This window comes from Catharus ustulatus, chromosome 13 (genome assembly GCF_009819885.2).
Source record: "Catharus ustulatus isolate bCatUst1 chromosome 13, bCatUst1.pri.v2, whole genome shotgun sequence".
In the NCBI taxonomy this organism is placed as follows: Eukaryota; Metazoa; Chordata; class Aves; order Passeriformes; family Turdidae; genus Catharus; species Catharus ustulatus.
In genome coordinates this window covers 10,742,118-10,758,311 of record NC_046233.1, presented here as the reverse complement: position 1 = coordinate 10,758,311, position 16,194 = coordinate 10,742,118, and the positions used below count along the sequence as shown (strand labels likewise).

The window sequence follows — 16,194 nt, the reverse complement described above, 5'->3', positions numbered from 1 at the left end:
GATGTCTCAGCACATACAGAATGAGCTCTGCATTGCAAAAGAAACTGTCCCAGCTCTGGCCAGGATCCCAGGCTGAAGACTGCAGGACATTTTCTCTTCAGCAGGAAGGAGCCTGCATCCTCAGCAAGAACAAGTGTGAAATACAAATCACCGAGCACCTGCTGCTCCCTGTCCAAGTCATCACACAGCACCCCTGAGTAGCTGCAGTGAAAGGAAGAATGACAGGGACTGTCCTTTAATTTCCATATGGCCCTTCAGAAACGTCAGCAATTTTGATCCACTAGATTGAAACCTGAGCTCTTGAAAGAATTGTGCACATTCACTTCGGATGAGACATCCCATGAACACCCTGGGGGTCAGCAGAGGGACCTGGGTGAGTTCTGCTCCATCAGCTTGTTTGCAGAGAGGGGAGCTGAGCTCGCAGCTCTGCTTTCAGGGCCTTCCCCGGGGTCACTTCAACCCAGAGGATGGAAGAAGGTTTCTTGGTGCTCGTCAGACCTGGAGACCTCACCCCTAAGGGGCACGGAGGAGCCGGAGTGGCAAATGTGGGACAGAGCCAAAGCCCAGCCCGGCAGTACAAGGCTGCTGCCATCTCCTGGCTGGCTCTGGCCATGCAAAGGGGGACATTTTTCTAGTTGGAAAATTTTCCTTAGAAAAAAGATCCTTCCTGCAAGTAAGCTTCAGCTGGCAGGAGCAGGGGGCCAGCAGCGGTGCCGTGGTTACACCCCTGGGTACCAGAGCTTTGCTGTGCTCCTGGGAGTCTCTGCTTTACCTTCTGCTGGGGCTGCTCCTCTGATTGGGGATGGCTCCACCCCAAGCCACGTTAACCCTTTGTCCATCAGGCCAGCACCTCCTTGTGCCCTGTGACCTGAGAGAGGAGAGATCCCGGGTGCTGTTGAGGGCCCTGGATTTGCTGTGCCCATGCAGCACATGTGGCCTTCACTGCTGCTGAGGAGGTGATCCACGGTGAAACAGAGACGTGCTGGGATCAGACAGGGTGGATATGGTCTCCACTACTGCTTCTTTTGGCATCTTTCATTGAGCTGTGGTGCTGATGTGGGGATTTATTCTGTAAATAAAGTACAAATGGAGAACTACATGGTCACTCCCTTGCCCCCTTGCAGCCTCTCTACCAAGCTCAGGAGTGTGCACAGTAGTACACAAAAGTGTGAGAGCAGCCATATATTCCCTATGGGATCTCCACAGCCATCTGTTATCCCACAGGCAGGAGCAAGGCAGGAGAGCAGTGTCTCAAAGTGACTCACCAGCAGAAAACTTCTGCTGACAGCTCACCAGGGACCCTGCTAAAGCAGAGAGCTGCCTGCAGCACCTTCCACAGAGCTCTGGTGGGTCATGTCTTGTGGGCACTCACTCGAGGACACCTCCTCCTTCCTTGTCTCTAACCATGGGAATAGGCTCCAACTTCCCCTTCTTCCTCCTGGGATGCTCTGCACAACTCACTGGAAAAGAGCAGAACAAGAGCTCCACAGAAAGAAAAAGCTCCAACTCATTTGGTATTTCCACAATGTTCTCTGGTGGCTGCCAGGCTGTTCTGTCTACCTGGCACGTACTGGGCTCACATCACACAAACTAAAGTGGAATACTGGAATAAATGAGTCCCCTGGAGAAATCTCCAGGCAGTGGGGAGATGACTGCTCAGAGACCTGTGCAGCATCCTTGGATACACAGGGAGTTTCCCATAGTGATAAGAGTACAGAGGAAGATTTCTTTGTCTAGGTACTGATTCAGCTTTTATCTCTGTCAGCATTTCTCAATCATCCATTTAAAAATGTTTTGCCAACACTAATTAACCCCCTCAGCATCCCTGTGTACCAACAGGGGAGCTGAATGGAGAAGACAAGTAGACCCTTCATGAAAAAATTAAGCAAGCAAAAAATCACAATATCCTGAAATCCCAATCCTGCATCCTAACAAAATCACAAATCCCCAAATCCCAGACATTCTGCTGGAAAGAGAAGCAGCCACCTACCATTCTTACCATGCCAACTGCCTGCCTTTCTCACCTGGGCACCAAACATTTCATAATCCCAAAAACTGGGTGCCCTGAAGCAGCCTTACCCTAAGGAGCTGCAGGCATGGTCAGCTGCACAGCCTGTTCCTTGCAGGCAGATTTTCCCATGATGTTGCACATGCCATTTATTCCATTCATTAACCAAGTTAATGGTGGCTAAGAATAGAGCCCAGATGTCCTTCTGGCCTTAAAAACTTCTTTGCCCTCAAGGAAATGCAAAGCCTAAGTAGCTCATGGCATGTGTGGGACACAAATAATGAACCAAGATATGAAGAGCTTGCACATTTCCAAGAATTCACAAAATACATCTCTGCTTTTAAATAACCTCTGTTCTGCTTTTGGGAAATAAGTGGTTAGCAAGGATAGTTCAGAACAGAGCAATGGATGTACAAATGTTTAATTCATTGATCTAGAGATTGTGCCAGACAGAGCCAGAGCTGTTCAAATGTCTTCAGTTTCTGTTATCTATTTCTGTGATGTTTCCACTGCAACAAGTTCACAGTTCTGTAATAAATTGGTATTTCTGAACAAAGACCATTTCATATTAAGCCTTTAGAAAATATGCATCTTTAGTACAATTTACTCCTGAATTTTTATGAGTTTTTTTTTTTTTTGTGGTAATAGAAATTATTCTGTAGTGTCATTTTTTATACATACTCCTCAATACATTTGGAAAATATCCCAAAATATACTAAAGATAGCACTATGGTTTTCTGCATTACTTCTAGAAATCAAAGCATTCATGTGCAGAATAAAGAAAAATTCCTTTCTGACAAGCATTTTTCTTCTGTTGCCTGAATCCAGTCTCTTGATAATCAGTAATTACAGAAAAGAATTACAACAATCAAATGGGAGTTTGCACTTACAGAAATTCATGCTATTTATTGCATGAGTTATTCAGACAGAGAAAGCTGTTTGGAAATCTATCAGTAATTGAAAGAAAATGCTGCTTCTGAAAACTGAAATTGTATTAATAGAAATTCAAAGGATCTAAAGAGGAACACGATCCATTTGGAACCAATCTGGTCTTCTCAGAAACAGGAAAGGTTAAATAAGGGGATTTAAGGATCTTTTCCTCTATGAAAACATGTTGCTTTTAACCAACTAATATTTTATCAGAATTATATGGCATTTCAGAAGGTGATATTTGGAGTTCTAGAGCATTTTTGACTCGGGCAACTTTCAGCTGACACTTTGTTCACCCATCCTGCATTTACTCTCCAAACCGTGACTGTTCACACCTTACCAAAAAACAGAGATTAGGAAATTATAAATTATGTCCATTCCACAAACATCTCCCATCTCCTCGAACACAGGGTTAAACACCCAGCTCCCAGCCCTGAAATAAGGGGGTAATAACGAGCAGAGAAGCCGGGTTTCCCCTTTAGGCAGGGAGATTCGGGCCCGATGTGCTGCTGTCCCTGCACGGCGGTTCCATGCGCGCTCCCGCGCCGCACAACGGGAGCGCGCGTTTCCATGGCAGCGCGCACAGCGCTCGGTCCGCTCGGTCCGCTCCGAGCTGCCCGCAGGTGAGAGAGGGGTCGGTATGGGAATGGGGGCATCTCTGCTCGGGGAACACGTTACAGGGATTTATAGCACTGGTTCTACACCCGTCTGCATATTGACTTTTGGTTTTGTTGGGGGTTTTTGTTTGTTTGGTCCGGTTTGTTTTGGTTTTGGTTGTTGTATTTGGGTTTGATTATTTTTTTGGGGGGGGTTACCTCTTTTGTTTGTTTTTGTTTGTTTTGTTTCGTTGTCGTTGGTTTTTCGGCTTTTTTTTTTTTTTTTTTTTTTTTTTTTTTTTTTTTTGCAACGAAGAAAGCACTGAATAAAGGTTCCATCAAATCAAAACCATGAAACCCTTACCTATTGATTCACGTACTGCTGGTAGGCAGCTACTGGAACATAATGTCAAAGGCAGCGGAGTATATACCAAGCAATTCTAGCAATTCTTTGCATTATTGAGCTTAATAATTATAAATTAGCAGAGCTAGTGCTTCTGTAGCTTCTGGCATTATTCCCAAAGTGCTGTGCAAACAATCCATTAAAAAACCCAGCAACCTCAAACAAAAAATACCTTAATAAAATGAATATTTATAAGTTAATCATAGATACGGTTTCCTATACTTAGCTAAAATTACATTATAAAACGCTTTTTATCTCTGAGGGCTGCACTGACAATTGTTTTCCATATGCCAGCGTCTAGTCCTGCTTTTCAGACTCATTGTCTGTACAAGGAATTCAAACCAACCACAGGAACAAGAAAATTCTTATGAGAAAGGTTTTAGATTTACAGAAACCAAGGCGTGCACTGGGGGCTGAAGCTCCAGGTGTTTGCTGCAACTGCTCTGTGAGGTTCACAAACTGTGTTTGGGCATTTGACTGCCTGCCCACCCCTGCCCTGATGGGGCTTTCTCCAAACTCGCGTCAGCACCAGGGGTGATGCTGTTCCAGGACGTAGATGAGAGACCCTAGAGAAAAAAATTCCCTTACATTAAGCAAAGTTCAGATAAATAACCAGTCAAGGAGGTTCTTAGTAAAATGTGCTTCAAGAACTGAAAAAGAGAGAGACATTATTTGGGTTATATTCAAAAGTCTAAATTCTACCTCAGCCTCTGTGTCTCATCAGCAGTGAAAGTTTGACACCTCCAAAGAATAAGGTACTAATGGGGCAGCTGCAGAAAAAGCACAAAGCACCAAGGACAGACATGGAAATTAGGCCAGATGAGTTTAGCTCAAAATACATAAAAACTGGAGACTGTTCAGAGCAAAAACTGATGCTCTAAAATAGCCCTAAAACTAGTGCAAGCAGAAGAAGATATTTTCTACAGCGTCTTAGAGCAGTGCAGATCAGGAATGGTGCCAGCAGCAGAACTGCATCAATTGAACTAATACCTCAGTAAGCCCAGCTTGCTGCCTTTGGTGATTAAAGGATAGCTTTAACAATGGTCTATCTGTTCTTTGCAAGTGAGATCATTCCAATTATGCCTTGTCCCTTAGGATCCATAGCAAAAACTACAGAAAGACTGGAGACAGAGAAACAAAAAAATAACCTTCAACAGTTTGCCAACCTAAAATGAAAGGCAATAGAGTTCTGTAAAGTGTGATTGTGCTGTCCAACAATCATTCAGGCTTATTGCAAGAAATCCACAATGCTGAAGCAATTACTGGGAAGAGCTTTAGTGAGTAAAAATGTAGCTTGTGAACTTGTGACAGGAGGATCAAAAAGCATGGGTGTGGATCAGAACTGATGACTGGATGGAAAAAGAGACAAGGGACTTGGGTTGCTTGCTGTCTCCAAATTTGTTTTGTTGCTGCTTTCCCATCAGTTTATATGTAAGGAGGACTGTGTTTCACACAGCTTTCACATAAGGCAGGGAAGAACATCTCCTATTGGAAGTCAGAACATAAATATTTTCCAGTTTAATGGAGCTTTTTGTTAATTGCTACAGACACTAAAGGCTCAGGGGTTAAGATACAGAAAGCCCCTAGGCCTATCACTGCTGTAAAATTTATCACATCAATTACTGGCAGATCCCAGCTGACTGATTTGTTTATGATTTTCTTTGGGCCAGGGTCAAAGACACCATCCTGACATACAGCATCAACATCTAGAAGTCTCTCTTCCAAACTGGAAATGGAAACCCCCCTTGTGCTGTCAGGTAAGGACACAGTGCCCCAGAAATGTGAGAAGAGGCCTGAAGTCAGGTTCTTCTGCCCCAAAACAGATGAAATGGGTAAAACAGCTACAGACAGAAAAATCCCTGGCTGAAATGCTGTCGTAGATCATCAGATATGATCAAGTGACATAAACCATACAGAGGTCTCAGTGTTATCACTGGCTTCTCAGATGTCCTATCCAGCTCCCTGCTCTTGATCCAGCATTGTTGGACACCTGCAGCTGGAGCACTGCCCACGCTCCAGGAGTGACACAGCACATCCCCCTCCCTTTGCACTGGGCCCAGATATTCAACTTCACATCTTCTACATCCTCATCCTGGTTTTTCACCCCCTTTTTTTTTTTCCAGACAGCACAGAAGATGAAGACAACCCAATGAAAAATCCATTTAAAGTCCCATCAGATGCTGAACTTTTCTCAGTGAGGAACAAGGAAATTAAGAAGGCACAGGCAGTATGTACACATGCTTTAGGCTAAACTATACAACAAGCAGTTAGTAAGGCAGGTACCCACCCAAAATACCAAAATTTAGCACATGAGAGATCAAAGACCTCTTCATGAGAAAGCTGGGGACTCAGCCTGCAGAAGAGAAGGCTCTAGGGAGACCTGATTGTGATCTTTCAATACTTAAAAGGTGTTTTTAAAAATGAGCAACTTTTTACACAGAAGATTGTGATAGAATAAGGAGGAGTGGATTTAAACAAAAAGAGGAAAGATTTTGATTAGATGTTAGGAAGAAATTCTTTGCTGTGAGGGTGGTGAGACAGTGGCACAGGTTGCTCTGGGGTGTTATGGATGCCCCATCCCTGGAACTGTTCAAGGCCAGGTTAGATGAGACTTTGAACAACCTGGTCTAGTGGGGTGCCCTATTCCTGGCAGGCATTTGGAACTAAATGATCCCTAAGGTCCCAACCCAAACCTTTCTGTGGCTCTGTGATCTCTGAGAGGTCTGGCTGTTGCACAGCCTGGCACTGTGTGAAGGAAGAAAGAGGTCTAAAGCAAGGCCTCCCCCCTCACACTGGTGACTGACACAGCCTGGTTATTGCTTGGCTTGAAGGTCACTGTACAACTCTGGGGAAGAGCTTAGGAAGCAGAGCACTAAGGATGTCTGCTGAATGATGTCCTCAGCACAAACCAGGCCCAAACTGTGCAGACAGCACTGAATTGCACTTCAGTCCATGTGAAAGCACTGAGCAGGAACACCTTTTACCCTGCAGGAGTGGGTTTGAATAGAACCTCTCACGGTTTAAATGTCTTTGTAAGAGCTGGACTGAGTTGGTTAAGAGTGGGCTGGCCCCCTTTAACCAGGGGACTCAAAGGATGAATCTCAGAAAATTTCCATTTGCTATCAGGAATAATCCAAGAAGGAAAAATGAGGACACTGAGAAGGTACAAACTGGCAAAGCTGGTGGATGGATGCAGAATACAAATCAACAAAATAATGACAACAAGAGCTAAGAAATTCAGTGTTTCAGGTGCCTCAGGAGAGAATATTATTGGGATTAGACAGATAAACAAGGCAAATATGCATCAGCAGGATATCACCACTCTGCAAATTTCTAGGCTGTCAATAACTTACTCATGTCTTTAAAAATCACAGCAAAGCACAGGATCAACTCTACACATATCTGACTTCTCACAGGAATATGAGAAGACTATGAAGGTCCATGAGAAAACCACTTACTCCACTAAAATGAAGGCAAAAAGTGGGCTGAGGAGAGCTCTGAAAAGGGAGGAAGAAGAGGAAGGCAGAACAGAGGCGACATGTGAAGAGAGACTGAAAGTTCTTCAGGAGATGCTTTCACGGAAGTTAGCCATGAAAAAAGGTGGAGAGCAGGCTCTGTCTTTGCAGTGGTGCTGGTGACAGCCTCGAGAAAGGCCCTAGAGGGGATGGGGGAGCAGCTGGCTCTGGTGAGGTCATGCAGACACAGTTCTGGGCTGTACCTTACCAGCCCTGCAGGGCTGAGCCATCTCCAGCTCAGGATTTACCTACAGAGCAAGGGCCACCCCCTCACAGGAGCCTGGGCTGCCCCAGCCTTGCAGCTGAGCTGGTACCCAGCTGAGGGTTTGAGGGTCTTGGGTCGTGGAAACCTTTCTACCAAGCCAGCCTAAAGTTGAATTTTAATGGATACAGGCCTAGATTTTCTGCTTCTGATGTGAGGAGTGGATTTGCCATTAATGTCTAGAGGATAAGGATCAGATTCTCCACTCCATTCTCCCTGGTTTTACTCCATGAAAATCCACACTAAACTGATCCTAAACAAAGTTATAACTATAATACCATAATCAGTATTGCTGGCTCCAACACCAGCCAGATCCATGCTCATGGCAGCCTACATATTCACTGTGTTTTGCCTTGGCCATGTTTCCCATCTCTAGTCTAAGCTATTCTATATTTTATTTTCAGATTATGCATTAGACAGGGAGACCTTCCATGGCTACCTACAGGACAGAAAACAGATCTTTTATCTTGAGGTACATGGCTTTCAGCATGTTACTTTCTGCTCATTTAATTCCTCTTCCCTGTGTTGCTTTGTTTTGGTGTTTATTCTCCTGAGATCCACTGCCTCAAGCCCTTTCCAGGGTGGCACACATCAGACCCCATGGACTGCCTGTCCAAGTCCTGCTTACAGGCACACAGGATGTGTAGCCCAGTAACTCCTAGCCAAGAAGTAAAGGAATGTAGGTCATTGCCATCACTCAGTGACCACCAGGAAACTATTCCATTTGTGAGATGCACAGATGCACTGATCTCTGGCTCCTGATGTCCCACACATCAGTTGTAGCTGAACTCAAAATAAGGGAATGGAGTAACTGCCTGAACATTCCCATTAGTCATCTCTGTTATTGTGCTGTAGCACAACTGAATCAATCCTTTGATTCAGCCAGGAGTTAATGCAGTGCTGGGACTTCTGAATTCTGTTTTTAGATTCACTTTTTATGTGCTAAGTTCCTTCTGAAATAACTCTTGCCCTCCATGTACCTGGCTTGCACTAAGTCACACACCTGGGTTTGAAATCCGTACCCTCTCTGCCCAGAAGTGATTTGGTGACCAGGTACAAAGTTAAACCAGAGTGCCTTTCAAACCAACCAGCTGATGTGACTGTGTTGCCTTTGGGGTTCATTTCAGTATGCCATTGCAGTAAAACGAGGGGAGATTGAAAAGATGGAGACCATAGCAAAGAATGAGGAAAAAAAACTGGAAAAGGCTGAGAGAAGGATGGAGAAGGATGCTGCCATGTTTGATGAGTTCCTGAAGGAGAACCATAATCGCTCTGTTGAAGCACTGAGAATGTAAGAACACTGAAGGAACCACCTGTGTGCTATTTCATTCTGGGCACAGAGATTTGCTGCTTGACCTCCCTGCAGGGTTTGGCTGAACATTCTGAGTTTCTCAGAGTTACAGTTCTGGTGGCACTTTCTTCCCACACATCCAATGAAAGAGAGGAAGGAGAACAATATCCAGGGAACACCCTCATCGCACTCTTGATGTGGTGGCAGAAAGGAAGCTGCTGGTGTCTCCACCCCTCCCATTCTTCTCCCAAGACCCTTTGCTGGAGGCAGAGGCCTCTACCCAACCCCTCACAGTCCCCTCAGTGAAGCAAATGGAGCACTTTGGCCTATCACAGGTATCATTTGCAGAGCTGCAAATGATGCTCAGCCAGATTAGGGTGGCCTGAACTGGGGTGCCATACTCTGCCAAGAGAAAGGGTCTTCAGGCAGGAGCCCAGCATCTCCTGGGGTACATCTGTAACACAGATTTCTAGGGCTCCTATCACATCTTCTTCACTGTTTCATAGACACCTCAATTCACTACTCACTACTAAATTGCTTAATGGCTTGTTTGTTTGTGCATCCTTCTCTAGAGCCAGAAGAGAAACCTCAGCAAAGGCAAAGAAAGTAACAGAGATTCATGGAATCACTACCCAGATAAAGAAAATCCAAAGGTAAGATAGCTCATTACTCCTGCCTCACCTTTAACAGCCCCTACAGTGCTATAGCTTCACAGTCCTGGCAGGGGATAGATTTCTAAAAATGTTTCATTTTAAGACTCAAAATGTTTTGCCTTTTGTTTTCCAGATGCTGGCTTTGTTTCTAAAACAACTAATCTAGTTTTCTAACAACATTTTTAAAAAAGTATAAATATTCCAAACCCAAAATTAAATGCTTAACATCAGATTAAAATCCAAACAAAACTAAGTGATGCATTTTAATGGATACCTAGGGAAAGACAAAAGAAATAACTATAATTACCATTATGAGTTGAGCTGGAAAAGTTTCTCATTCCTTTTCAAGTAAAAATTCAACAATTAGCAAGCTCAGTATCATAGCAAGAGATAAGACCACGGAATATGACTGATTCTCAGTTTCCACATGAGAGCACAGAGGGCAGTTCTCTTTTGCCTTTGCACATCCATGAAAACGTGTGTCCTCTCTCCCCTTCTCTGGATGAAACTCAATATCAAGAGTGAGCAAGAACCTATTCAAACAGGAGCTTCCCTCCCTGCTAACAAACTTTGTCCACTTCTCTCAACCCAGTGATATCTCCAGACTCGAGGACACTCTGCAGGAGTACAAGATGTACAGGGACATCCTCTACCAGCTATCTCCAAGAGAGTGGCAGGAGGAGCAGAGAAAAAAGCGCAAAAAAGGAAAGGATATGAACATGGAACCCAGAGTTAAGGAAGCAAGTGCTTCACATCCCCCCAGTGCAGAGCAGGGTGAGTGCCAGGAAAGGGCTGCTGCTCGTCCCTGGGCCAGCCCCAGGCTCTCAGCAGAGCTCTCCTCTTGTCTCCAGACCAGGATCCGACCGCCAGGACAAGCAGTGCCCCTAGCTTCAGTTTCACGGATATCCCAAGTTCCCTGTTTTCAGAGGGTTTGGATTTCAGCTCCCATGATGTCAGCCCCCAGCTTAAACAATTCCTGAAGCCTCTTTTATCCAGAGATCTGTAAGTACCAGAGATGCAAACAGTGGACTTAAGGACTGCAAAGAGCACTCAGCTGACTGGGAATCAGCACAGAATCAGAATCCTACTGCTCGCCTTTGCTGGGCACTCCAAGGCCTGGGGCTTATTGGAACAAATTCAGATGCAGCAGAAAGCTGTGCAAGTCAGTACCTACATGCCTGCTCCAAGTGAGCTCCATCCTCAAACCCTCTGCTGAGAGGCTGCCCCAAGTGGGGCTGTCACTAAGACGATGCAAACAGAGGTTTTTAACCCTTCATGGCACAGGGTGACAGGTACAAGTGAAAGTGATGAGCAGACTGAGCTGCCAACAGCAGCAAGGCACCACTTCCCCCTCTTCCTGCTCTTATGTAGAGGAAGAAGCATTAAGCAAAGTGACTTTGAAGGCATTTGGATCAACACTCTCAGTTCAGGTTCACGTGCCATGCTCCAGCCCCACTGGCCAGCACAGCCCAGAGCAGCACAAAGGCAGCTTGCTCATGGACAGAAGTGCTGCTAGTTCATGTGACAAAGGTGGGAATGTGCAGAGGACTGTAAACACTGACAGTGAACAGTGACAATGTTCATGTGTCACTAACGAGATCTCCTCTGAGCTGTCATTTCTCTAAGGGCCTAACACACAAAATGCTTTTTCAGAAGTTCACTGGAGGATGCAGAGAGTGAAAGCAGCTCGGACGATGATGAGGTCAGAAGCCTTAGGCTAAAATATTTGCATTTCCTGTTTGTCCTGTGTCATTTATCAAAGTTACTAATTTCCCTCACCTTCTAACCATTAGTTACAGTATTGAGGAGTTACTGTAGTTACAAATTGTGTTTATACATTAATAAATGTTCACATTTTGGCAACACAGATTATAAATACCTTAGTTTAAATTTCCTCCTTCAGTTTCCCAAAACCTCCCATCATCTCTAAGTTTGCCATCCTCCAGTAAGATATGACATCATAAAATGAAAGATTTTTAAATTAGTGTAGTTACTGGCTTATGTCTGAAATTGAAGATTTCCACTCACAGATGTTTGCAATACTTTTTAACCTCCAAAATGCAATTTGTTTTGGGGGTGAGCTGTTGAGGCAGAGTAAAGCTACACTCATAGCAGGAAGGATGTCCATGAATGTCTGTACATGGACAAACATGGATCTCTCCAGATGGAAGAACATTTGAATAGCCAGGGATGGTGCAAACCAACCTCCACATAGCTCAGTGGAACAGGAGGTAGAGGAGGGAAAAAACTCACCACACGTTTTCCACTCCAGGAGCCTGAGCTCTATTTTACTCATCCTGAACAATTGCTGCTTACTTTCACGGAGATGCTGGATGAGAACTTGTCCTTCGTCCTGAACTCCCAGGATATTGCAGAGAGCTGGAACAAGGTCCAGCAGACTTTCATCACCACACGTGACAGCATGTAAGTGTGACCCTGCAGGTGATGGAAGGGGTCCCTGAGGTGCAGCTTTCAGACACAAGTGACCCCTCTGCCCCCACAGACACCTCACTGGCAGGCACACATGTAGTGCTCTTCACACAGCAGCTTGGCAGCTCCTAGGAAAGTGTCCCATGTATGCCTTATTTAGGAGATAAGATTTGAGCTTGGGACTAATTCCTTAGTCCTCAAGGCACAGGCTAGGGGATGATGCATTAAGCATCCTGGAGTCAGTGTAAGTATAGTGTAATTCCTGGAGTGATCCAGAGCAGCACCAATGCGGACTCAGTGCAAAACCTTCCTTGAGGAAGGCAGCAGGGAACCCAACTGTCCTTGTCATCTACAATTTCAGTGGCAGGTAGATATATATATTCCCATTTCAAATGTAGCTTATCTCCTTGTGGAATTTTAAAAGTTAATCTGGATCCCCCATTGGCTTACTAAAAACCCTTGAATGTTTAGCTATGCTACTTGCCCCTCTCCCATAACAGCACAGTAACTGCTTTTCCAAAAAAAAACCCCAAAAAACCCCCGGAGTTCCCCGTGCTTTCAGGGCAGTGGGTGTGAGTTCCCAGGAAAGGCTGAAGTGTTACCTCCATCTGCCGGCAGCAGGAGGGACCAGCCCAGGCTGCAGAGAGCAGAGCTGTGTGTTCCAGAGGTGCCCTTTCCAAATCCCTCCTCTCTCTGTGTCTCCTCCAGGGAGAAGGAGTTGGCAGCACTGAAAGAGCAGGTGAACACCCTCCAAGACTCTGTTGCCAAGGAAGAAGAGAAAGTAGCTGACCTGAAGCTCAAAGTTCAGTGCTTTTCCTCTGGAGAACACCAAGGTGATGAGCAGGTACACGCTGGGATCCAGGCAAGGGGGGCTCTCATCTGCACAGGTGGTTCCATCCTGGAAGCAGAGCAGACAGGGCTTGCACTGAGGAGGGAGCAGTACTGTCCCCAGCAATGCAGCTACAGCAAGGCTGCCTTGGGGCACTGCTGAGGCAGCAAACTGGGGCAAAAGTGTCTGCTCCACACAGCTGGGTGGGAACAGGGCTCACAGAAACAGCTGGGCAGCTGACTCAGACCACAGCCAAGCTGGGAAGATGAGAGCAACAGGAGAATGGCTGAATTGAGCCATCTGTCCCTGCCATTGCCATTAGCCAACCAGGAAACGAGCAATTGAGTCCTAGTGAAGGGATTAAAGTGTTTCCTGTATGGATTTCCTTTGGTTTTGGAGGGATATTATGGTTCTACTTGGCAGAACCCAGCTGTGCCAATCCCCATGTCTCCTGTCCCTCTAGGATGAAATGCTCACAAGCCTGAACAAGAAGGTGCTGGAAGTTTATTCCAACTGCACTGGAGACAATGAGACAAACCTGCCAACAGTAGAGATGTTAAAGGTAATAGAAAAAAAGCTCAACGATTTACTGGACAGCGTAGAGAGAATCCCACCTGCAAAGATAGAAAAGGCTGTGAAAGCCATAAGAAAGGAACACAGGGCAAGGTAAGGCAAGACTCTCTTCTGGAAAGCATCTCTATTTTAAGTGTTGACAGCTGAAAGAGCCAAATCAACCCAAAAAACTGTAGTAGCAATCTGAAAGTCCATGTGAGCAATCCATCCAGTTTTACTTCTGTAAGGGTTCTACATTCATAGTACTTGCATCTCCTCATCAGTGAGCAACAGCCCACAGCTACGCTAAAAAACCGCAAACTACAGTAGAAAAACCTAAAAGAATAAAAAACACTAAACCCATAAACAAAAACAGATTCTGTGATGAGAACTGTCATTCTAATAAAACAACTTAGAGTAACAAAATTTAAACTGAATAAATAGAAAATTGAACCTCAAGTTAACAGTTTGCCTCGCTCTGATATTTTGTCAGACTTCAATATGTACATAAAGGCATCTGTCAACAACTTCAGCTTTGAAATATTTATTCTACAAAACTTTTAACTTGTATTACTAGATTAAATAGTAGCTATTAACACAATCAGTGTAAGTCTCAAGATGAGACATGTTCCTGTAGGCCCAGTTACACAAAATTTCACCTCAAATAACAAAGATAACTGAACTGATGACTGTATGTGACCATCCTTAAGTGAATCTGACAGATTAGTGTGAGGATTTAAAGCCAGACAGTGACATTTCACTTCTGCTGATTCTCTTTCTCTGCATCTTTACTCAGCTGTGTAGCAGAAAAGGTATGGTGCTTCCTCCTGATGTTCTGTGAATGGGTTTGCACTCTTAAATTGAAAAATAAGTAAGACATACACTTATTCTGTGCTCTGGGGATGGAGGAGAATAATTCAGTAAATAATTGAGAATAAAACAGCTCTGTGTCCCCAAACCCTGTGCTGCAATGGTTAGATGTAAGGTGTGATGTAAGATGTTATGTTAGATGCTGTGTGTCAAAAGCACAGCTGGTGTAGCTGCATGCTGCATTTAACCCATCCCTTTCTCTCTTCAAAAGGCTCAGAGAGGAAAGGCAGAAACAAGCAAAGCAGCAGCAGGATGAAGGATTGAAAAGGGACACGGAAAAATCACAGGTACCTGAAGGAAAAAAGGTAAGTACAGTGGTCTGTGGAAACACCTCACCTCAACAGCTCACTTTGGAGGAGCTGGGGGTACCTGAATATGAAATGTTGAAGGGAAAAGTGTCATTAAGGGGCCTCTGGAGCTGTGTGGGATGGCACCTACAGCCAGGTGTATCCCAGCTTACAGGAGTGATGTAACTCAAGGCACTGCTGGGAAGTCAGTCACAGTGCACATTATTCCAGCTCAGTGTCCTTCCATCACCCTTCTCTCAGCTACATGACTCCACTACTTGCCAGTTCTCAGTAAGCTCATTTCAGCTCATTAACTTAGATGTATTAAACCAAGCAGGAAAATTGGCAAATGAGGAACTGGGAGCAGCCGGACACTCCTGATAATGGCAGCAAGGCCCTAGATCAGCTCAGCCATACCATCTAATCACACCTTTCTGCCATGTTCCACATCCTCCCAGACTGAGCTCTGGCCCCTTGGGAGGCTCAGTGCACAGCTTCTGCTGTGGCTGCTGCTGCACAGGTCAAACAGGTCAAACAGCCAGGTCAACACGGCCCTGAGGAGACCCCAGTTCTGTCAGTGACAGCACAGGTGACTTGAGAGCAGGGGCCACGAGTGCCTGCCCCTTTAGCCAAGAGAAAATAGAGGGTTCTGTAGCTTCCCTCTGACATTTCTTTGGAGCTCCAATTTTCCCTCCTCCTCCTGACACAGGACTAATGAGGCTTTAGTCAGAAAGCAGTTGTAGGTACAAAGTGAGTTGCAGAAGCTGAAGCAGCACACACACACAGCCTTCAGGTGCTTCACTTTCACTTCCCAAAACAGAGAGCACAGTTAGCAGAGACCCTGCAGCCTGACTAGAGCACAGGGCAAGGGCACAGCCCCTCCCAGCCTGGCAGCAGGGAGCAGCTTTAGCTGCCTGGTCAGACACCCCACCGAGCACTGATGCACATCTTTTCCTCCTCTGCAGAGCTACAAGAAAACAGCCTTGCCTTCAAACCCCTCTGCCAAGAAGGAGAACAGTCAAGGAAATAGATAAGAAAGAAGAACAATTGTATTATTGCTCCTGATGGCACAGCCTTAACCACAGCTCATAGGGCTGATGCAGCTCTAGAAGTCTTTTCCAGATTTACATTCTGTCAGTCTTTGCTCAGCTGAACTTAACTGTCCCATTAAATTTCCTTTTTCTCCTACCCAAAGATTCCAGGGAAAGTTTGCAACCTTTTTTCCCCCCTTCTTTTGGTATTTTGCCTAAGAAAATAAATAAAAATTATCCGAATTCTCTCATTTGGCTTCTCAAGTTCCTGCTAAGCACCAAAGCTTTTCTCATTCAGTTTTTGATGTCAATAGCAGTTTGCATACAAACCTGAGCAGTGAGATCTATGACAGTCCTAGGTGACCATCTTTGTTAAGGCACAACTAAGCCAGGTATCTCACAGACATTTATGATAATCACAGGTCTTCTGAAGGACTCTAAAAACCAAGGGCTATGCTCCAATCCAAAGCCATTATAGACTTCACCCCACTACAGTGGAGAAGATGCGACCAAAGGAAAACCATAAGATCTCTCTAA

At 45.0% G+C, this 16,194-nt stretch overlaps 1 protein-coding gene across 3 annotated transcripts; it reads left to right on the top strand.

Annotated features, from left to right (window-relative positions):
* Nucleotides 1-3,437: 3,437 nt before the first annotated feature.
* Nucleotides 3,438-15,900, top strand: CFAP100 (cilia and flagella associated protein 100). 3 transcript variants are annotated; one of them, XM_033071573.2, is made up of 15 exons: nucleotides 3,444-3,561; nucleotides 5,608-5,694; nucleotides 6,061-6,164; nucleotides 7,354-7,537; nucleotides 8,119-8,186; nucleotides 8,842-9,005; nucleotides 9,578-9,658; nucleotides 10,251-10,432; nucleotides 10,510-10,660; nucleotides 11,312-11,360; nucleotides 11,931-12,082; nucleotides 12,797-12,932; nucleotides 13,381-13,583; nucleotides 14,551-14,644; nucleotides 15,592-15,900. In XM_033071573.2, the coding sequence occupies exons 2-15, from the start codon at nucleotides 5,670-5,672 to the stop codon at nucleotides 15,658-15,660; spliced, it is 1,662 nt and encodes a 553-aa protein (XP_032927464.1). In that variant the 5' UTR covers nucleotides 3,444-3,561; nucleotides 5,608-5,669; the 3' UTR covers nucleotides 15,661-15,900. The 3 variants fall into 3 exon arrangements, with proteins under 3 accessions (XP_032927465.1, XP_032927463.1, XP_032927464.1); XM_033071572.2 differs by lacking the exon at nucleotides 15,592-15,900 and having other exon boundaries at nucleotides 3,440-3,561; nucleotides 14,551-15,583; XM_033071574.2 differs by lacking the exons at nucleotides 10,251-10,432; nucleotides 10,510-10,660; nucleotides 15,592-15,900 and having other exon boundaries at nucleotides 3,438-3,561; nucleotides 14,551-15,583.
* The last annotated feature ends 294 nt before the right edge of the window (nucleotides 15,901-16,194 follow it).